This window comes from Capricornis sumatraensis, chromosome X, assembly GCF_032405125.1.
Source record: "Capricornis sumatraensis isolate serow.1 chromosome X, serow.2, whole genome shotgun sequence".
In the NCBI taxonomy this organism is placed as follows: Eukaryota; Metazoa; Chordata; class Mammalia; order Artiodactyla; family Bovidae; genus Capricornis; species Capricornis sumatraensis.
In genome coordinates, this window is record NC_091092.1 from 76,135,533 (window position 1) to 76,158,486 (window position 22,954).

The 22,954-nt window shown below is 39.3% G+C and overlaps 1 protein-coding gene across 1 annotated transcript; it reads right to left on the bottom strand.

The window, feature by feature from the left end:
- Nucleotides 1-11,399: 11,399 nt before the first annotated feature.
- ZCCHC13 (zinc finger CCHC-type containing 13) lies at nt 11,400-11,912 on the bottom strand. Its single transcript, XM_068962993.1, has one exon. The coding sequence runs from the start codon at nt 11,910-11,912 to the stop codon at nt 11,400-11,402; it is 513 nt and encodes a 170-aa protein (XP_068819094.1).
- Between the last annotated feature and the right edge of the window lie 11,042 nt (nt 11,913-22,954).

Genomic DNA, 22,954 nt, shown 5'->3' on the forward strand with positions numbered 1-22,954 from the left:
TTACAAATATTCTCTCCCATTTTGTAGATTGGCTTTTCATACTGTGGAGTCACACAATATTTGCTCCTACATGTCTGGCTTATTTACTGAGCATAATGTCTTTAAGGTTCATTAATATTATAGTATGTATCAGAATTTCCTTCCTTTTTATGGCTGAATAACCATTCATAGCATGTTTATAACAATTTTGATTATCCATTCATCTGTCAATGGACACTATGGTTGCTTCTGTCTCTTGGCTGAAGTGAATAACTCTGCTATGAATTATATATGCTATATACCAATGTGTCTTCAGGTTTATCAGTTCAGTCAGTTCAATTGCTCAGTCGTGTCTGACTCTTTGCAATCCCATGAACCGCAGCATGCCAGGCCTCCCTGCCCATCACCAACTCCCAGAGTTTACTCAGACTTATGTCCATTGAGTTGGTGATGCCATCCAACCATCTCATCCTCTGTCATCCCCTTCACCTCTTGCCCTCAATCTTTCCTAGCGTCAGGGTCCTTTCCAATGAGTAAGCTCTTCATATCAGGTGGCCAAAGTATTGGAGTTTCAGCTTCAGCATCAGTCCTCCCAATGAACACCCAGGACTGATCTCCTTTAGGATGGACTGGTTGGATCTCCTTGCAGTCCAAGGGACACTCAAGTGTCTTCTCCAACACCACACTTCAAAAGCATCAATTCTTGGGCACTCAGCTTTCTTTATAGTCCAACTCTCACATCCATACATGACCACTGGAAAAACCATAGCCTTGACTAGATGGATCTTTGTTGGCAAAGTAATGTCTCTGCTTTTGAATATGCTATCTAGGTTGGTCATAACTTTCCTTCCAAGGAGTAAGCGTCTTTTAGTTTTATGGCTGCAGTCAACAGCTGCAGTGATTTTGGAGCCCTCCAAAAATTAAGTCTGACACTGTTTCCACTGTTTCCCCATCTGTTTGCCATGAAGTGATAGGACCAGATGCCATGATCTTAGTTTTCTGAATGTTGAGTTTTAAGCCAACTTTTTCACTCTCCTCTTTCACTTTCATCAAGAGGCTCTTTAATTCTTCCTCACTTTCTGCCATAAGGGTGGTGTCATCTGCATATCTGAGGTTATTGATATTTCTCCCGGCAATCTTGATTCCAGCCTGTGCTTCTTCCAGCCCAGAGTTTCTCATGATGTACTCTGCATATAAATTAAATAAACAGGGTGACAATATGCAGACTTGACATACTCCTTTTCCTGTTTGGAACCAGTCTGTTGTTCCATGTCCAGTTCTAACTGTTGCTTCCTTACCTGCATACAGGTTTTTCAAGAGGCAGGTCAGGTTGGCTGGTATTCCCATCTCTCAGAATTTTCCAGAGTTTATTGTGATCCACACAGTTAAAGGCTTTGGCATAGTCAATAAAGCAGAAATAGATGTTTTTCTGGAACTCTCTTGCTTTTTCCATGATCCAGCAGATGTTGCCTATTTGATCTCTAGTTCCTCTGCCTTTTCTAAAACCAGCTTGAACATCTGGAATTTCACACTTCACTTATGTTGAAGCCTGGCTTGGAGAATTTTGAGCATTACTTTGCTAGAGTGTAAGATGAGTGCAATTGTGTGGTAGTTTGAGCTTTCTTTGGCATTGCCTTTCTTTGGGATTGGAATGAAAACTGACCTTTTCCAGTCCTGTGGCCACTGCTGAGTTTTCCAAATTTGCTGGCCTATTGAATGGAGCACTTTCACAGCATCAGCTTTCAGGATTTGAAATAGCTCAACTGGAATTCCATCACCTCCACTAGTTTTGTTCGTAGTGATGCTTTCTAAGGCCCACTTGACTTCACATTCCAGGATGTCTGGCTCTAGGTGAGTGATTACAACATCGTTATTATCTGGGTCATGAAGATCTTTTTTGTACAGTTCTTCTGTGTATTCTTGCTACCTCTTCTTAATATCGTCTGCTTCTGTTAGGTCCATACCATTTCTATCCTTTATCAAGCCCATCTTTGCATGAAATATTCCCTTGGTATCGCTAATTTTCTTGAAGAGATCTCTAGTCTTTCCCATTCTGTTGTTTTCCTCCATTTCTTTGCACTGATCTCTGAGGAAGGCTTTCTTATCTCTCTTTGCTATTCTTTGGAACTGTGCATTTAAATGGGTATATCTTTCTTTTTCTCTTTTGCTTTTCACTTCTCTTCTTTTCACAGGTATTTGTAAGGCCTCTTCAGACAATCGTTTTGCTTTTTTGCCTTTCTTTTTCTTGGGGATGGTCTTGATCTTTGTCTCCTGTACAATGTCACGAACTTCCATCCATAGTTCATCAGGCACTCCGTCTATCAGATCTAGTCCCTTAAATCTATTTCTTACTTCCAGTGTGTAATCATCATGGATTTGATTTAGGTCATACCTGAATGGTCTAGTGGTTTTTTCCACTTTCTTCTATTTAAGTCCAAATTTGGCAATAAGGAGTTTATGATCTGAGCCACAGTCAGCTCCTGGTCTTGTTTTTGCTGACTGTATAGAGCTTCTCCATCTTTGGCTGCAAAGAATATAATCAATCTGATTTCAGTGTTGTACTTTCAATTATTTTAGTTATGTACCCAAAAGTGGAATTTCTGAATCATATGGTAATATTTTTAATTTTTTGAGGAGCTGCCATGCTTATACTTTTATTTTTCATTTTAGTATTCAAAAGTGTTCATCTTCATCTTGAAAGCCCAGACAATTATTGCCTCTAGAACACAAAGGTTTTTCATCAACAGTAGATGCAGAGAACTTTCTTAATCTTAGACATTTATTGAATTAAAAACTGAATCATTTCTTCCCTCAGATAATATGTTTTGCTCATCTCTAGTGACAATGACATTATTTCCACAGCAGCACCCACCATTTTCACTGCTCTCCATTTCTTCCTGTATAGTTGACCTATTATTTGGTATCATTTTCCCTCTTTCACAACAAAAAATCTGTTAGTTTTTGTTTGCCTGAAAAATGTCCATTTTTGTTTGGTATTTCTGTTTTGCCTAATCATTTACTTTTCATCTTTTTTATTATGAAAAAAATTCACACAGGAAAGTTGAAAAAATAGTTCAATGCACTCTATATATACACCATGTGCATTCAACAAATATTAACAAGTATTAAGTCTCTGGAGAATTCATAGAAACAGAAAGTAAAATGGTGGTTACTGGGGACTTAGGGAAGGAGGGAAATGGGAAGTTCTTGTTGAAAGGAATGGAATTTCTGTTTTGTAAGATGGAAAATGTCTCGAGATTTGTTGCACAGCAATGTAAATATACTTAGCATTACTGAACTATACAGTTTAAATTATTATGATGGTAAATTTTATGTTGTATGTTTTTTTAATCACAACTCTAAAAACTCCTGGGAAATTTTTGCAGTAGTTATCTAAGGTGTAACATGGTAAACACATGACTATGAATATATATTTAAGAGCAAAGTTGGGAAAAATGTATGATAGTGGGTCAGTCATCTTAATAATCATAAAATTAGGTCTTCTAACTAGTACCAGATGTTCTAACTAGTATTCTGCTATCAATAACGTGGCCTGATGCCTTGAGTTATCTGCATTTAAAGTGGAACAGTAGTCTAATAAGCTACAATGGAAAAGGATGCTTTAGTTCTGGTTCATTCTCATCCTTGGAGTGCAGCTTTTTGGGGTCTGTGTTCTCCTGATTGTGTTTCTTCTCAAACTATTCTCCTACCTTCCCTGACTCCCAGCCTGTTGGAGAAAAGCCTCCATGGTTGGGAGGAAGAAAGAGGTCAGAGCATTTCTTTCTACTTTGGGCATCTTCTCTGGTAATGGCTCCATTTTCTCTGCGGCTCCAATTGGACAGGCCTGCTACAGTTCTAGCTTCCACTAGGTGACCCCGGAGCCCCAGTGACACTGTCTCTTACTTCTGTATCTCCAACCCAAGAGTGATTGTGGCATCTTGTTCTTATTAATCCGTCGTATCCCATTTGGATTTCAGATCCTCCATCACCTGTGTGCCAGTTCCCTGCAGTATGTTCCCTTTGTTGTAAATATGTGAAGAGGTTTCCACTTTCCTGCCAAAACAAATGGGCTATAGTTCACCAGAGTTATCATCCTCAGTGTGCCCTGAACGCCTGAATATTTGTCCCCCTAATTTCAAGAGGCACAATCAAAGTCTCTTAGGTACATCTTTGCTTTGGCAAATGTAAGCAGAAGTAAACCTGATTGATAGGTCCCTCTCCACTTTTCAGGATTCCTGTTTCTTCCCAGAATTTTATTCCAGCCATTCCTCACTATCTTGTTAGCTCTGTGATACTTGTATAGAAATGGTGCTTAATATTTTGACCAGTTTTTAAAGTTGTCTATAATAAGCAACTTGATTTGAATTACTTATTCTGCTTTTACTCAATGCAGAAGTAAATCTGAGAGATGGAGAAACAGAAAAACTGACCCTGATGACAGTATGAATTTCTGTTTTTAGTCATGCCTGAAACCTCATCTACCCCTAATTTATTACATGTCACCCTGAATCCACTTTCTGCTTAAGCCAGGTTTTAGTAGTAAATCTGTAGTAAGTATTAAGTAGCAGTAAGTCTGCCTTTTATAACTAAGAAATTTCTAACTTGTACTCCAGTAATTTTACTTAAGATTTTTGTACTAGTATTCATAAATAAAATTAGTTTGCAGGGTTTAAAAATTTTTCTACTAGCATTTGCTAAAATTTTCTATGGTAGCTTTACAGATATGTTAGCTTTATAGAAAATTAGTGTGTTGTCTCTCTTATGCTTTGGAATAGTCAATAATTTACTGGGAATTATTTTTTCTTGGGAAATAACGCCCCCCCAAACCATCTGAGTTATACTATTTTAATAGTGGCAATAATCAACTTAGTAATAGTCACATTATTTGCCTAATTTGCCATTTTAATAATGTGTATTCATTGATATTGAAGTATATTAAGTGTAAAATTATAATCACTGCTCTCATAATTTTAAAAGCAGTCTGGTACACATAATAGCAGCTATTGTGTATTGAATTTTCACCATGTACTAGACATTGTGCATCACTGCTTCAGTGAACATGAGTTTGAGCAAACTCTGAGAGATAGTGAAGGAAAGGGAAGCCTGGCATGCTGCAGTCCATGGGATTGCAAAGAGTTGTACACTACTTAGTGACTGAACAAACAACAAGACATTGTGCCAAGCATGTGACATGTAAAAATCTCAAGCAATTCTTAAAATGACCCTTTGAGGTATTATTATTTATTTCACAGATAAGAATATAGTCTCACAGGGATTAAAACTTACCTAAGGTCACACAAACCTTGTGCACATCAGGACCCAAAGCACCCATAGAGTATGAACCAGAACTGTGTTTGAGTGTCTCCTGTGGAGGTACGGGTTAGCAGTGGCCTGCCACAGGGGCAGGGGCTCTGGGTGCTGCATACCTGGGTATAGCATAAACCCTCTTGGAGGAGGTTGCCATTAACTCCACCTTAGAGCCATCAGAACTTACCCCGGACTGGAGAAACAGACTCTTGGAGGGCACAAACAAAACCTTGTGTGGACAAGGACCCAGGAGAAAGGAGTAGTGACCCCACAAGAGACTGACCCAGACTTGCCCATAAGTGTGCAGGAGTGTCCAGCAGAGGCGTGGGTCAGCAGTGGCCTGCTGCAGGTTCAGGGGCATTCAGTGCAGCAGTGCATGCAAGGGACCTGTTGAAGGAAGTCTTCGTTATCTTCATTACCTCCATCATAGTGTGGCCCCAGGTCAAACACCAGAGAGGGAATACAGCCCCGCCCATCAACAGAAAATTAGATTAAAGATTTACTGAGCATGGCTTTTTCATACTGTTCATGGAATTCCCAAGACAGGAATACTGAAGTGGTTTTCCATTCCCTTCTCCAGTGGACCACATTTTTCAGAACTCTCCACCATGACCCATTCATCTTGGGTGGCCCTACACAGCATGGCTCACAGTTTCATTGAGTTAGACAAGGCTGTGGTCCATGTGATTAGATTGGTTAGTTTTCTGTGATTGTGGTTTTCAGTCTGTCTGCCCTCTGATGGAAAAGGATAAGAGTTTCCTGATGGGATAGACTAACTAAAGGGGATACTGGGTCTTGTTCTGATGAGTGGTGCCATGCTTAGTAAATCTTTAATCCAATTTTCTATTGATAGGTGGAGTTGTGTTCCCTCCCTGATATTTACCTGGGACCAAACTATGGTGGAGGTAAGGAAGGTAATGGTGACCTCCCTCAAAAGACCCCATGCATGTACTGCTACACCCAGCACCCTCAACCCTGTAGCAGGCCACCACCAACCAATGCCTTCACTGGAGACTCCTGGACACTCACAGGCAAGGCTCTTGTGGGGTCACTGTTCGTTTCTCCTGGGTCCTGGTGAACAAGGTTCTGTTGTGCCCTCCAAGAGTCTATTTCCCAGTCTTATGTAAGTTCTGGCATCTCTGTGGTGGGGTTAATGGCCACCTCCTCCAAGAGGACTTATGCCATACCCACACCCAGAGCCCCTGTCCCTGTGGCAGACCACCGCTGACCCGTACCTCCACAGCAGATGCTCAAACACAGTTCTATCTCAGTCTCTGTGGGGTCCCTGGGTCCTGGTACACACAAGGTTTGTTTCAGCCATCTGAGTGTCTCTGGCGGGAATGGAGTTTGATTCTAAATGCAACTTTGCCCCTCCTACTATCTTTCTGGGGCTTCTCCTTTGCCCTTGGATGTGGGGTATCTCCTCACAGCCCCATGAACAGTATGAAAAGGCAAAAAGATAGGACACTGAAAGAGGAACTCTCCAGGTCAGTAGGTGCCCAATATGCTAGTGGAGATCAGTGGAGAAATAACTCAAGAAAGAATGAAGAGACAGAGACAAAGCAAAAACAACACCCAGTTGTGGATGTGACTGGTGATGGAAGCAAGGTCCAATGCTGTAAAGAAAAATATTGCATAGAAACCTGGAATGTTAGGTCCATGAATCAGGGCAAATTGGAAGTGGTCAAACAGGAGATGGCAAGAGTGAACGTTGACATTTTAGAAATCAGCGAACTAAAATGGACTAGAATGGATGAATTTAACTCAGATGACCATTATATCTACTATTGTGGGCAAAAATCCCTTAGAAGAAATGAGGTAGCCATCAGAGTCAACAAAAGAGTCTGAAATGTAGTACTTGAATGCAATCTCAAAAATGACAGAATGATCTCTGTTCATTTCCAAGGCAAATCATTCAATATCACGGTAATGCAAGTCTATGCCCCGACCAGTAATGCTAAAGAAGCTGAAGTTGAATGGTTCTATGAAGATCTCCAAGACCTTCTAGAACTAACATCCAAAAAAGATGTCTTTTTCATTATAGGGGACTGGAATGCAAAAGTAGGAAGTCAAGAGACACCTGGAGTTACAGGCAAATTTGGCCTTAGAGTACAAAATGAAGCAGGGCAAAGGCTAACAGAATTTTGCCAAGAGAATGCACTGGTCATAGCAAACACCCTCTTCCAACAATGCAAGAGAAGACTCTACATAGGGACATCACCAGATGGTCAATACTGAAATCAGATTGATTATATTCTTTGCAGCCAAAGATGGAGAAGCTCTACAGTCAGTGAAAAAGGGACCAGAAGCTGACTGTGGCTCAGATCATAAACTCCTTATTGCCAAATTCAGACTGAAATTGAAGAAGGTAGGGAAAACCACTAGACCATTCAGTGGTTGGACATGAGTTTGAGCAAACTCTGGGAGATAGTGAAGGACAGGGAACCTTGGTGTGCTGCAGTCCATGGGGCTGCAAACAGTCGGATATCACTGAGAAACTGAACAACAATCTCTATGGGTCTGGCCTTTTTTCCAGATACATTTTCATATTCCTAATTTCTATATTTATGCATTCCTTCCATTTAAAAAAGTACTTGTGTCTTCTTCAGGTTTTTCTATTTTAAATATATTTATTTTGTTCAAAGAAACTGATTCTTTATCAGTTCTAAATTATTTGTTTTTAAATTTTTTGGGTTTTAATCTTTTTTTCATTTCTCTAATTTCTGCAGTTTTATCTAAGTTTTTTAAAGAAAATCTTTCTGAATTATAATGTAATAAAATATTTTGCTTTGATATACTATTTTTGGCTGGAGTCCATAAGCTTTGTTTCCATCTTCTAAATTGCTGGCCATTTTCATTGTGATTACATTTTTGAACCTACACTTATTTAGTAAGTGATTTATACATTTTAAAATACCTAGGGAGTTTAAATTTTTAAATTTATTTATTTTTAGCATTTACTCTTATTTTAGAAAGTAGAATCAATCAGAGCTTTTATAACAGGGAAAATATCTATGTTACAGTGTATGTACTATTTATTTGATAGCCTGATCATTTCTCTGTGTCAATAAACATTCTGATATAACATGATTTTTAGTAGCAGCAATGTATTTTATCTTATACATGTGTCACATTTTAGATTCCATACCTTTTAAAGATAAATGTTTCTTGTGTATCAGTTCAATAAATAATGTTGAGGTGAACACTATTTTTAATGTATGTTTTGAGTATATATCTATGATCATTCTCTTAAATTTCTAGAAGTGTAATGTTTACTTCAAAGGATAAAGACTTTTTAAAGGTTTTTGACCTATAATGCCAAATTGACTCCCAGAAATGTTATATGAATTTTCTGCCCCCAGTGGTAATGTATGAGGTCCTCATCCCTCCATACTCTGGCCAATAAGATATAACTATATCAAACCTTTTATTAATGTTGTGTGAGTCACTCAGTCGTGTCTGACTCTTTGCGACCTCATGGACTGTAGTCCACCAGGTTCCTCTGTCAATGGGATTCACCAAGCAAGAATATTGCAGTGAGTTGCCATTCTGTTCTCCAAGGGAATCTTCCTGACCCAGGGCTCAAACCCAGGTCTCCTGCATTGCAGGCAGATTCTTTACCTTCTGAACCACCAGGGAAGCCCTGGTAATAAGCCTTTTATTAATACATAATGTCTTTGTAAACTTTTTTGGTTTAAAGTCTATTTTGGCTGATATTAGTCTAGCCATCTCTGCTCTCTTGGTTACAATTTACGTGGATTTCCCCCCACCCCATCCTTTCACTTTCAATGTATTTGTGTCTGTGGATATAAAATGAGTCTCTTCTAGACCATATGTAGTTGGATCATGTGTTTTTATCCATTCTTTCAATACCAGTCTTTTCATTGGAGAGTCTATTGATTGACAATTTGAGTAATTACTGATTTAAAAAAAAGGACTTTTGTCATTTTGATATTTGTTTTCTGTATGCTTTATAGCTTTGTCCCTCATTTCTCTGCATTACTGTCTTCGTGTTTAGCTGATTTTTTTGTAGTAAAGTGCTTAAATTCCTTCCTCATTTTCTCTGAAGTTAAAGAGGGAACTTGTGACTTGGCTAGAGGAAGAGAGCGCTGCTTACCTCCAGCTAAAAGTTTCCACACAGAAATGGGTGCCTATTGCTTCCTGATCTTTGGTTTTGTTCCAAAAAGAAGTAAAAGAATTTCCATGGGAAATATTCCAATTTTTAGATGTTGGCATCTAATGTTGACAACGTGTAGGTCAAACATATTGTGGACCTGATTCAGTAAGAGGGCTACCATTTTGTAACTTCTGGCACAGGGTACTGGTGAGTCAAAATAAGCCTTCCTTCCTCTGAGATTAGAAAAGATGCCTAAAGGGAATTTAAAGAGGCCTTCATTGATGTGTCTGTCCTTAATAAAGGGACATTGCCTCTTTTCCTCCTCCAGCTCTGGGACAAGATTCTGAGGGCATGGGAAATGAAGCACCAGATGGTTGTGGGGGAAGGGGTACAGAATTCGAAAGCAGATTCCTGTGTTCCTCCCCTAAATAGAGCTCAGCACCATGATGAGACTCAAGAATTTGTTTGGCTCAGTGTGATATAGGAGTTTTCAGCTGTGTTTTGACAGACCGGACTGAGATTGCCCCAATTGCTCCATTGAGAGGCTAGTAGTGTGATTGAGTTTATCTTGTTGAGACAGCACAGAGAGCGACAGAATCAATTTCTAGGAACGCAAGAGGGTCACAAAAGGTCAAACTCAGCTGAATTTAAAGAGTCTTTCAGATGGGGATGAAAGGTCACACATCAAGTCTTATGGACGTTCAAAACAGAATGTGTCTTCAGTTATAAAACCAGATACATTTCTTTGACCATTTGAGTTTATGGGTCATGAACTGTATCCTCTACACTACCTTTTCTGATATAAATTCTATCACATTCTGTTTGATATGTAGTATTGTCATCATTGTTATTTTGTAAGTCATTTTTCATCATCACTTCAATTTTCTCTTGACACCAACAGTTACCACTCCTCATCCCAGGTTTTATTTAAAATCTAAAATTGTCTTTTCTATTTTATAGAACTTCAGTTTTTCATATCTGATTTCTAAAAAATGGATCGTAGCATATGTAATTGAACATATTCACATCTGTGCAAAATGTATTTTTCAGAAATTCCTAAACATAATATTCATACCTGCAACAATGTGTATTTTTGAAATTACCAAAGCCCCAATCTATGTTGAATCTTAATTTTTACACCTGTTTTCTTAGATTTTTAAAAGTATTTATGTCTAAATAATCACTAGTATCTTTATGTTCACAATTTGCTACTATGGTTTTCTTTGTTTGGTTGCTTTCTCACTGCTCTCTCTCAAAGCTACTTATACACATTATACATATTTTTCTGGGTTATTTTAATTAAACTATACACTTATGTACAACCAGATAGAGATGTATTTCATTGTCATTTAAAAGCTAATGAGTTCAAATAAATCAAAGCAATCAATACATAACTAAAGTTAAAGCTACTTGGCAAGGTCATAGACATTTCTAGGATCAGCTTTATTTGTGCAACGAGTCTCTGAGGAAATGTCACTTCCTCAGGGTGCCTTGTGTATCTAAGACAGAAATATATGTCCCCTCACACACATTCTCTATCCTTTTACCTGTTTTTTTTTTTTTTTCCTCTATGGCAATTTATCTTCATCTGACACACTCTTTTACTTGTTAATAGATTCTAGGTCTGTGTTCGCAAACTTGGTCTGATTTATTCACTGATATGTATCCAATTCCTCAAGAGCACACAGTGGCTCTTGATTAAATGTTAAATCAAAATGCATTCAAAGAATCTAGAAGTTGCCTAACGCTCAGGATGTTCAATGATCCGAGTCATCAGTGATGCAGAAACACATTAATTATAAGAGATCTACAAGTTGGAGTAACGTTTTTGAGATTTTTTTATTTTTAATCAGCCCTTTCCTCTTTTAACATGGTGATTAAAATTCACTGACCCAGAAGTAGCCTCAATCTATCAATCTTTGATAGAGAAGAGGTTTCAGAGATAATAATACAATTATCAGTCAGCAAAAGGAGGTGGGAGGAACAAAGGGAAAAATTAAGTGGTAGCCTCAGTTGGGCATTCCCGGGCTAGATGTCCGGATTCGCCACAGCGGTAGCAGTTGACTTCACTCATCTTTCTACAATTGATGGCCACGTGGCCAATCTCGCCACAACGGTAGCACTTGACTTGGGTGCAGTCTTTTTGAATGTGGCCTCTTTTGCCGCAAGAGTAGCACTTCTGCTCTTCCTGATGGTCACAATCACGAGCCAGATGGCCTGGTCTGCCACAGGTGTAACAGCAACGCTCTCCCTCTCGCTTAGGCTCGGCACAGTCTTTGGCAATGTGGCCACTTTTCCCACAGTTGTAGCAGATGTCATCGAGAAGGTCACAGTCCTTAGCATGATGACCAGACTCACCGCAGCGGTAACAGATGACGGGTAGGGTGGTTGAACTGCACTGTGCTCCACGGCCACGGCCTCTAGCTCCACGCCCCCAAGCTCCTCCTCTAGGGCATCCACGCGCCCAGTGGCCAATGCGTCCACACTTGAAGCACTCCTTACTGCTCATGGCTGTGGTGGGATCTGCAAGTGAGCGGGTCTACTGCTGCCCCGGAGGCCCTGACACAACTCCGCTTATGGCGCCTTAGACAGAACTGGCAGTTTTTCTCTAGGGGCCTCAGTGACGTCACACAAGGCTTGCGCACAGTCCCATTCTTGTGTCACAGGCTTTCCAGCAGCCCCTCCCACCTGACTTTCCTCCCCTAGTTGAAGCCCAAAGCATGGCTGAGTGGTGTTTTCCGTTTTTGTTTAGTTTTCAACTAAATAAAAGTTTCTTGGGTCTTGAAGTTTGAGTTTGAATCCCTTCTTGTTCAGAAAATGTGCCCTGTAGGATTTCATATAATTAAGTCTTAGGTCTGCTTTGTGCTCTAGTAGATGACCAGTTTTTATACATGTGCTATAGACATAGGAAAAATATGTGTGAGATGTATCTAATCTAGAAACAAATTTTGACAAATTAGAGTACTTCATTTGGGGGGGTTAAAAATGAAATACAAATGTCTATAAAGATATGATATACATAAAATGGAAAAAAAATCTGTAAAATGCCACAGGAAGATTTACTCACAATTTAGCCTATTGCAAGAATCTAAGTTTTCAAGATCATCATAACCATTTAAGGTACAAAACATAAATGATTGAATCACTTAGTATGAAGAACATGATATTCCTTGGAAAATAAATTATGAAACCTTAATTTAAATACTGAACAGCATTCTTCTCTGTTTCTTAAGTTGTTTATATAATATATAAAACTCATAAGGATTTATGGACTTCTCCATTTATATAGATATAGAAACAAGTATAGAAAGCTAGACACTGAAATATAAGCTCTAGCTATTTTGGAGCTATATGATTCAATAAGACTTTTTCCTCTTTATTTTCCTTCTCTAAATTTTACAATTTTTGAAATAAGGTTTAGGTTGTGTAATTTTAAAAATCCACAATAAATATTTTTCTTTAAGTTACTAGTTAGCTATATGTTTTGCATGTGAATTTTTTTCAGGAAGCCAGTACAAATATATTTGGTAAAACATAGACATAAAAAAAATAAAATAGTGAATGTAGCAATTGCCCTTTAATTTCAATATGACTTGATCAGAATGTACAACTGGTTTCATAAATGCAAAAGAAAAATGTTTTCAAAAATTAATAAAAGCTATAGATAAAGAGCATGTGCACATGCCAAATATAGAGTAATGTAATGAACTTTATTCTTAAATAATTAAATGGTGCTTCATAAATTGTTTCAAATGGCAAAAATTCTGTTTTAAAATTTGATATATGTTCATTAAATAAACCATATTATCATATTTAAATTCCTTTATAGGTTTATGTTTTTATTAAAGTAATGCATGCCCATTGTTTAAAGTATAGATTTTCAAACAGGTTTAATTGAGACATGAAGGAATGAAGGAAGAAATGTATTTTACATTACAATAGAGGGTATGTGTGTATGTGAGTGTGTGCTATAACTCAAGTAAGTTTAAGAAAAAAATAATTACCCTTAATGCCTACAATGCACCTTTAAAATTATGTTGGCCATAATAGTCATATGTAGGCATTGGCAACCCACTCCAGTGTTCTTGCCTGGAGAATCTCAGGGATGGGGGAGCCTGGTGGGCTGCCGTCTATGGGGTTGCACAGAGTTGGACACGACTGAAATGACTTAGCAGTAGCAGCAGCAGCAGCAGGCTTATGAATATACAAACCCATGTAGGGCTTCCCTGGTGGCTCTGTGGTAAAGAATCTGCCAGCTAATGGAGGAGATGCAGGTTCAGTTCTTGCGTTGGCAAGATCCCCTGGAGAAGGAAACAGCACTCCACTCCAGTATTCTTGCCTGGAAATTCTATGGACAAAGGAGCCTGGCAGGCTATAGCCCATGGGGTCACAAAAGTCAGACACGACTTAGTGACTGAACAACAACAACATATATATATATGTTGCCGTGCCACACAGCTTGTAAAACCTTAGTTTCCTAACCAAGGATTAAACTTGGGCCCTCCACAGTGAGAGCATGCAGTTCTGACCACTGGACTACCAATTCCTGGCCATGCATTTTTTTTTTTCTTTCTGGCTGCACTGTGCAGCATGTGGGATTTTAGTTCCCTGATCAGAGATCTAACATGAGTCCTTTACACTGGAAGCATGAAATCTTAACCATTGTACTGCCAGGGAAGTCCTCTTGCAGTGCACTTTGATGTTTTCTGTCATGTTGTAAAAAATGTTGGTGGTGACCCATTAATCTTTCAATTCATTAAATGATTTTAACTCATAGTTTGGTTCATAGCTATAAATAATGCTTATATTATGACTTCTTGATGTTTCCATTTTAGACATTATCTATGATTTTCCATTTCAGAGAATAAACATTTAGCCCTCTTTTACCTACATCATCTTTTGGTACACTTTATGCTCTAGCACTCCACTTGCTCTCCCCCACTTTCATCTTTCTCCTAATATTGATTTGGTCAATATCCAACATTTACATAATGATAACTATGTAAATGCAACTAGTAGCTCAGCCATATTGAATATTGTCAAATGCTTTTTCTACATCTCTTGAGTTTGCCTTGACTTCTTACATTTGCTAGAATCACCATTACATTGCCAAACATAAGTTGTGAAAGTGCACATCTTATCTTGTTCCTGATCTTAAAGGGAAAGCTTTGGTCTCAACATTCTTAACAATTAGAGAGGATGATGATGTACACAATTTATAGGTCTCAGAATTTATGGAATTGGGGGGGGGGGGCTTAAATATTGGTATTTCCAAACTGGCTTTCTTAGGAAGCAAGAAGAATCAGCCACCAAAGCAAAACATCATAATGGGAAACAAAACATTATTTTGTATTCTCTGCTTCTCAAATTCAAGGAGGAGTCTATTTCAGAGTCTATTCAACACACTTCTCTCAAAATTACTATGTGAACTTCTCACAGAAGACAAGCCTTGCATTTAACATTGAAGGACACTGAACAGTATTTTTAATGGCCAGACAATACCAGGGTTATAAAGAGAAAGAAAAAGGTGCTGCATACTCCTTCTTACCCCCAAACTAATTGAACACCCTTTCCCTTTATGCTCTGTGCATAAGGTCTTTTGGTTCCCTGCCTCTGAGTCTCCTCCATTGGTTCTTCATCAACCAGGCATTGTTTGCCCAACACTAGCTAGTTGAGAGCTCTTTTGGAGCAGTTTGAGAGCTGCTTTGGAGAAGATTGTGAGGGTATAATACCTTTTTAACAGTATTCTTTGCCTTTTTTTTTTTTAAACAGTTTGCAATATCAGACACTCAAGGGGAGGAGTAAGAGGACCAATAGGGCTGCAGATCAGGCAAGGCCAAGAATACAAGGATAGGCCACTAACGATAACCGAACAAAGGCAGCCAAGGGGGAGAATGGCATTGAAGTGGTGGGCTAAGAACAAGAGGAGGATAGACGAGGAAAGGGGCTGAGGGAAAGGTGGCGGAGGCCGGTGTGAACAAGGGGAGAAAATGTTGAAGAAGCAGGATGAGCTACGGACCTGTGTAAGGGTGAGAGGGTGAAGACCGCCGAAAAGTTTGCCTTGGAGAGAGCTAGGCTCGAGTGGGGGCGGGGGTGGGGAGAAGAGGGCGTGCTCGGCGCATGCGCCTGAAGCACAGTGCAGCTATCCTGGAGGCGGCCCTCTCCCGATATCAGCGTTGCGGCTGGAGGCAGGGCTGGTCCTCAGCCTGCTGTCCACTGCCACCTTGGCCTGCTCTTGCGCCGCGAACTCTGTGCCGCCGTTCCCTTCACCATATTTTGGGACGGCCGGCGCTAAGAATTTATCCTATGACCTTCGATTCAGCCAGGAGGTAAAGGAACGACATAGGGGAAGAACATGGAGGGTGGAGGAGGGAACTCGGGCCAGGGGGATCCTTAATTTGCGTGTTCTCCCCTTTCACAAGAGGAAAAAATGGGGGACAGTACGGGCCTCAGACCTACAAAAGGATGTTGACCATTTAGTTCCCATTGTGAAAGTAATACAGACTTCTTTCCTTTAATCAAGGTTGAGTACCCGAGCGTCGGCATTTTCCATAATGTTCCCTGCGTTAAAATTTTTTTGATTTCCTCATATGCAGTAGAAGATGTATTTAAAGGTCGGGGCTGTAGTACTAGGCGATTATGAGAGCTTTCTTTGCCTTTGTTCAGTGTGGTAGGTCTTTTTATGGAAACCGAGGGTACTCTAAGCCCCTCCCTGGGAGTCAGGGCGGATTCTATCTAGAGCTGGCATCTGCTCTGAGCACCTGCAAGCTTTGACGTCTTTCCCGTATTCCACTTTCCTAGTTTATCACACCTACCCCTATTAAGGAAGGCTGGTAATGGCTCTCCTTTATTGAGCACTGGGGCACAATTGTAGGGAGAAGCACATCTAGATATCATCAGGCACTTATATATAAAAAACGGAGGTCGGGGGACAGACGCGGTGCGCAAATATACTTGAGAGTGTGAGGATGCACGACGCGGTAGCATGCAGGTATACAGTCGTGTTTTGGTAACCGTGGGGGATTGGTTCCAGGACCCCCGCGAAGACTAAATTCCGCGGATGCTCAAGTCTCCTATATAGAATGGCTTAGTACAGTTAGTCCTTCTTATCCGCGGAGAGTCCACTGTATTTGTGGTCTGATGTGAGGGGGGGGGCGGGGCGGGGACGCTCCACTGGGGACAGCCGGAGATACGCATGCGCAAGGCTTGGGGCGCGGAGTGGGTATCGAATGCGTATATTTAAGAAAGGAAAGTTGTTGGTAGTTGGTACCCGCGGGAGTGAAGCTGCGCGTGCGCATTTGAGACGACATTGTGAAGGTTGGATTTAACGCGAGGGGGAGAGGCGCGCATGCGTATTTCAAGCGAAATGACGAGAGGAGGCGCGCAGCGTACGCGTAATTAAGGTTGCAAAATGGCGAGGGGGGAGGTAAGTTGTCTTTTTGCTTGGCCATCTTGGTCTAGGAGGGCCTGCAGAGGAGCAGATCGACCTTTCTATTTGGGTGAGAGGATCAGCCTGAGTCGGAGCTGTCCTAGGCTGTGGCTAGATCCACTAGATACTGACTCAGAATCTTAGCCCCTCTCTGGCCTATGAATAGTGCGGGTTTAAAAATGCGGAGGCGATGATGATTTTACAAAAGGTTGCAGCAGCTGGCTGTGTGTAAGAAATGCGTAAAACGCGAGCACTTCGTGACAAGGCCACGTTCGGGCAGTACGCCTCTGGAGGGCTCTCTGTTGGACTTGGAGATCGTGGGTCGGTGTCCTTGGCTCTGGACACCTCTCATTCCATCAGAGTAGCCGAACTCAGTGGTTGCAATACTGTGAGAATCTACAGTTGGTCAGAAGCCCTTGATTTTCTCCCCTTAGGTTGTAGGGGTGAGGATTTGGCTGTTTCCAAGTCCTTATTCCATTTTGCTTTAAACCTGGGATCTAGGCGAATGGTGACGGTAGTATGTAGGTGACCTGGGTTTCACACCCTGTCTTCTATTTTTTTTTTTTTTCTGTAGAACTTTGAGCACGGTTTCATCTAGGGGGACGATTTTATTTTATTTTTAGGCAGCAGCACTGTCATGGCTCTCAGAGGGCTGTCAGTAAAGATCTATTGTTAATCATCGCTAAAACTAGTAATTTAGCAGTTAAATATGTAGAAGAAAAGGCACAGGATTCAAAATTAAAACAGGCCTTTTCAGTAGTCCTAGCTGTGATCTAATACTGGTCTTTCTCCTCGGGGCCTGTTGGCCTAACTATAATAATAATTAAGCTTAAACGTATTTGGAGCTTAAACTATGTGTCAGGTACTGGGTCTACATGCTTTTACACATGCCTTAACTAATTTAGTACTCCCCACAGTCTGATGAAATAGCAGTACCATTATTCATCTTTTACAAATGAGAAATCTGAGGGATACAGATAAAGTAAATCCAAGGCTTTATATCCTTTTGAGTGACTGAGATTGGATTTTTATCCAGGTAGTATGGCTTCAGAATTCTGTGTTCTTAAACATTATATTTATCCACCAAAATGATGGGGCAAATTTAAAGGACTCTCCACTTACGATTTCAAATTTTATTAATAACTTAACCTATGCTATTTAAGAAAGGAGACCTATTTGCTAATTTTTACTCAGTGCATTGTGTAAGGTTACATATATGGAAGACAAAAAGTAAAGTATTGATCTGGAGCCTAGTGGGGTGGTCATCCTTACCTACCCTTGTCTTCTATGCTTTTTGTTCTGCAGAGGGTTTAAAATGGCCGACTGCGGCAGGCTGGACACACCCTTCTTGTTTTGCCAGATTTGAGATCTGGTCTGATGCTTTGAGACAACCAGTCATTTGCTGCAGTAGAGATTTTTTCCTTACCCATTATTAATATTTTGGTGTTTGATAGCAATGTTAATTGTAAAGGAAAGAAAATTGTAATTTTCTTTATTATAATAAAAGATAGAAAATACATGGATTTCATTTATTATTTGGTTGGGATAGAGTCATTTGAAGTGAAATGACTATGTCAAAGGGTATGAACATTTTTAACACAATATGTATTGCCAAGTTTCTTTCTGAAAAGATTGTACCAATTTACACAAGCATTGGGTAGTCAAAAACGTTATTTTAATGGATTAAAAAACAGTATTACTTTAATTTTGCATTTCTTTGGTTGTAAGTTTGGATTCTTTTTTCCTCCATATGTTTCTTAGTAGCTTGATTTTTCTTTCATATGATGTTAGTTCATGTCTTAAATGATTTATCAGTTGGAGTTTTAGTTTTATTATTAGTATCTATTTGAATGTGTTCTATAAATAAAGGCTATTACTCAAATTTCTTTAATTTATAAATATGTACTCCAGGTTATTGTTTGCCTCTTAATTTTTGTATTTAAATTTTTGGTTAGTAGAAATTTGAAATCATGTGGTCAAATCAGTCAACTGTTTTGTGGTTTTTCTTCCATTAAGTTTGAATAGTTCCGTCAGTCTAGAAAAGTGGTAAATATTCATTGTAGCTTTGTCCCAGGGGAAAATATGAGGGAAAAAGGTCCATAATTTCACCACACAGAGATAACCAGTGTTAATAAATGTATTCGCTTCTTTTCATTCTTTCTGAATTTTACTACAGGGATCATATATTTATACAATTTTCTGTCATGTTTTGTGTTTATAACGTGCATTTTTCCATGTTAAATATTTTTGTGATTGTCATTGAATAGTTTCATGATATTTTATTGTGTGGAAGTGCGTAAGATTTTCAGTATTTTAAGTTAATGATTAATGTCTTTTCATTTAGTTTTTATTGTTTCTCTCTTTTGAGTTATTCTTTATATTATAGAGTTAAGAGTTAGAATTACTCATCAAAAACTTTGAACATTTTAAAGACCTGCCATAATAGCATTCCAAAACATTATGTCAATTTTTGTACCCATTTAGTTACATTAAGAAATGGCAACCGACTCCCATTATTGTTGCCTGGAGAATCCTATGGACAGAGCAGCCTGGCAGGAGTTGGACATGACTGAAGTGACTTAGCAGCAGCTACATAATTTTTTTTTTTGTAATTTTACATGGGTAAGAATGGTATCTTTGATTTATGGTACATTTCTCTATGTTATTGATGAAGCTGGATTCTCAAATGCTAATTATTAGCTACTATTTCCTTTTGTGAACTATTCAACTTGGGTCTGAATGCTGTATATTTGTAAGAGCTCTATATTATGTGCTCTGTATAAAGAATCTATTACCCCTTGTCATTTGTTGCACATACACACCTGGTATATGTTTGTTGCCATTGAGTATCAAGAAATAAGACAACTACTGCATGGAATACATGTGAAATTCTTGGTAACCATTTTGAGATAACATTTATCTGTTCTTTAAATAGATAGCTATTTCTTTTTATCTGAAAGGAAAGCACTGATTGCTGCACAGCAGTGATGCTTCCTGGTTATGGGTGTGGCGAGAAGACATGGCAACCAACGTAGATAAGAGACAAAACGGTAGCCTAGCCACCCTTCCCGCATCCATTGGGGGACTGATGTTATTATGAGTGATCTGGGGGAAGATATGTACAACGTGTAATGTTCACATTTGTAGATGGTATGGAACTCTTTGGAGATGTAACGTGGTAAGAGGAACAAACTGCAACACCTGAGAAGACATTGTGCATGTGGGCTGACAATTGGCAGAATGACACAGGGAAGAAAAGAGCAATGTAGTGACTTTAGGGGAAAGTGGTATGTTAAATGTAGAAAATAGTGGCCTCAGAGACACTGGGTCCCAAGACAGGGATCTCAGTGTAAATGGAAACAATTTATTGATGTCATCAGTACAGTTAGCTGGTGCAGAGACAAAAGAGCCATTAAAAACCTAGGCCTTATTAAGAACTGTGTGATACACAACAATTTCATCCTATCTTTGTATAAAACCATGTGAACCAAAAGACTAGTTAACACTAGTAATCTCTCCTCAAGGAGTCTCTTACTACCTCTCACTGAATTTTGAGAAGGTGTTGGGAAGAGTGTGTTACCTCTTTTTCATTTTTCTTATTTCTAATACGGAAGTGATTTAGATTATATATTCTCAAAGATCTTGGAGAGTGGTAAGGTATTTTATTTTGGTTTCCTGAAACTGTCTGTTATTTATGGTTCAGAATCTGTTTAATTATATTTACTAATTAGACCATTCTAAATTATTATTCCCACTCCATGAGCTATATACTATCTCCTTTATATTTAGTCACATTCTAATTTTTATTTTTTCAGTTAAGGGGGATAATTAGATATAGAGGTGTCAAGTGAGCAGTTACTGCTTTTTGTTACCTAGTTGTATGGAATTAATCTAGTTAGTTGTAAATTCCCATTTTTCAGCATTTTTTCAGCTAGTTGCAGAATAGGCTTATGTGTATGGTGGGAAGGTTGGAGTATAATAAGCAAAATGAAACAAAGTAACAGCAACAAAGCTTGTTTTGTAGAGGTGATTGAGAAGGTCCTTTACTGGAGGTCTGTACCTACCTTAAGAGTGGGAGTCCCATTTTATGTCATGCCAGTATTTAGTTCCCAAATTCATGATCAGGAGTTAGGGAGAGCCTGCATATTTGAAATAGCCCAAAAGCACTTAACCTTTGATTTCTTCAGTTTGTTCCTCCCCTCTCTTGATGTTACAGCCCGCAGCAGCCTGGAGCAGCGCCCCCTGGAAGTGAATTTTACATCGGCCATTATAATACAACCTGATAAGTGTTACAGCACTTATCAGGTTGTATTGTAATTGTCTGTGTATATGCCTGTCTCCCTTCCTGTGTTATCAGTTAGACTGTGAGCTCCTTGAGGGCAGGGACAGTGTCTTCATCTCCAGAGCCCAGCCTGGCACATTCGTAGGCCTCAGTAAATGTTTATTGGATGAATAAATGAATGGCTCATCAACAAACATTTATTGTGTGCCTGCAAACGTGATCTCCACAGGCTCTGAACTGTCAACTGTTTCTTCAAAATGTGTGTAGTCAGAAACTTGCTGTTTCTTTCTAGATATGGATATATCTTCTCAAGAATTTCTCATGAGATAATGCTATTTTTGTGTTTGGATTTCAGTCCTTGGTATTTACAGATGTTGCTACTATTGCTGCTGCTGACAGTCTCTTCCTTGGTGGAACCTGGGTGAAAGCTATCAGATAAGGAGCCTCATCCTTACTGTCTGGTGTTTGCTAAATGGTTCCTATATGTAGACTCATCCTCTTTTCACTCCTCCTCAGGTCCTCCAGATGGTATTCCTATGTAGGCTTCACATTCTAGATCAGAGGTGGACAAATACAGCTCATGGTCTGCCTAGTTGTGCAAATAAAGTTCTGTTGGAACACAGCAGAGACATGGTGACCCTCAAAGCCTAGCCTGGGAAAAAGATTGCCTATCCTATCTTGGATCGTTACTCAACAGTCTTGGCGTCATTCCCCTCCCCATTCACTAGAGATACTTTTAACATCTCAGAAACTCATTTATTTACCTCATTGATCATTATGATGAGCCTTCTTCCTGTTTTACAGATGGGCCAATCAGGACACACTTCAAACTAGGAGATTGATTATAAGGCTTTCCCCAGAGTCCTGCAGTCTGTCAGTTGTACCGTGTCCTTCAACATCAAGTTTTGAGCTTCAACCCTAGAAATTAAAATTCCTTTTGTTATATCTTAACTTCGAGCATATGGACATATCATGCTTTGGTTCCTTATCCCTTGCCCCCCTCCTTCCTACACAGCTCTTTGCAATGAGAATGTGGAAGATAAGGAATTCATATGAGATAAAGCAGAAAAGTAGGCTGAGGCAAATGTTTAGAGGGTCTGAATGTTAATTTTTAACAGAGAAATGGGATTTCTGAAATATTCACTTATTCAGACATAACAGGTTGTGAGCCTGCACTTCCAGGAGGTTAGGGCCCTCCTCTCTCAACCTTCCCTAACCTACCACATGTTGTGTTGGTAACCTGCCTGAGTATATTGTCATTCATTTCACTTCATTAAAAAGTTGGAGAGTTCCAAGTCTGATGCAAGAAATCTAGATCTAAAAAAGCTAAATGGAGAGAATGAGAGTCTCATTCTAGCAGCAAAATGGAGGGAAAGACCTTACAGTGTTATTTGCAAGCTGCTTGCTGGACTTTTAGCAGCATTTTATTATGAAAATTTTCATACAGAAAAATTGGAAGAATTGACAGTGAAAACTTGTATACTCACCACCTAGATGGTACAATAAACATTTTGCTATATTTGCTTTATTGCCTATCCCTCCATCTTTGTTGGGTGGGTTTTTAAAAGTACTTGTGTTGTTATCTATTTTGATTTCATCTGTATCTGACCCATCATGGTGCTGAAAAATTATTTCTTTTGGTTCTTATCTGTTATTTTCCAAGTTGGCATGGATATTATGTATAAACATATCTGCCTGGGAATAAGAGTCTCAAGAAGAGAAGACATTTTGTTTCCTAAAGAAAATGGCTGCAGCTCATCACTGTTTACTGGAAATAGGAGAACGAAAAATGGAAGTTCAGATCCAGCATCACTAAATGCTTCCAGTAATATACTGCCCT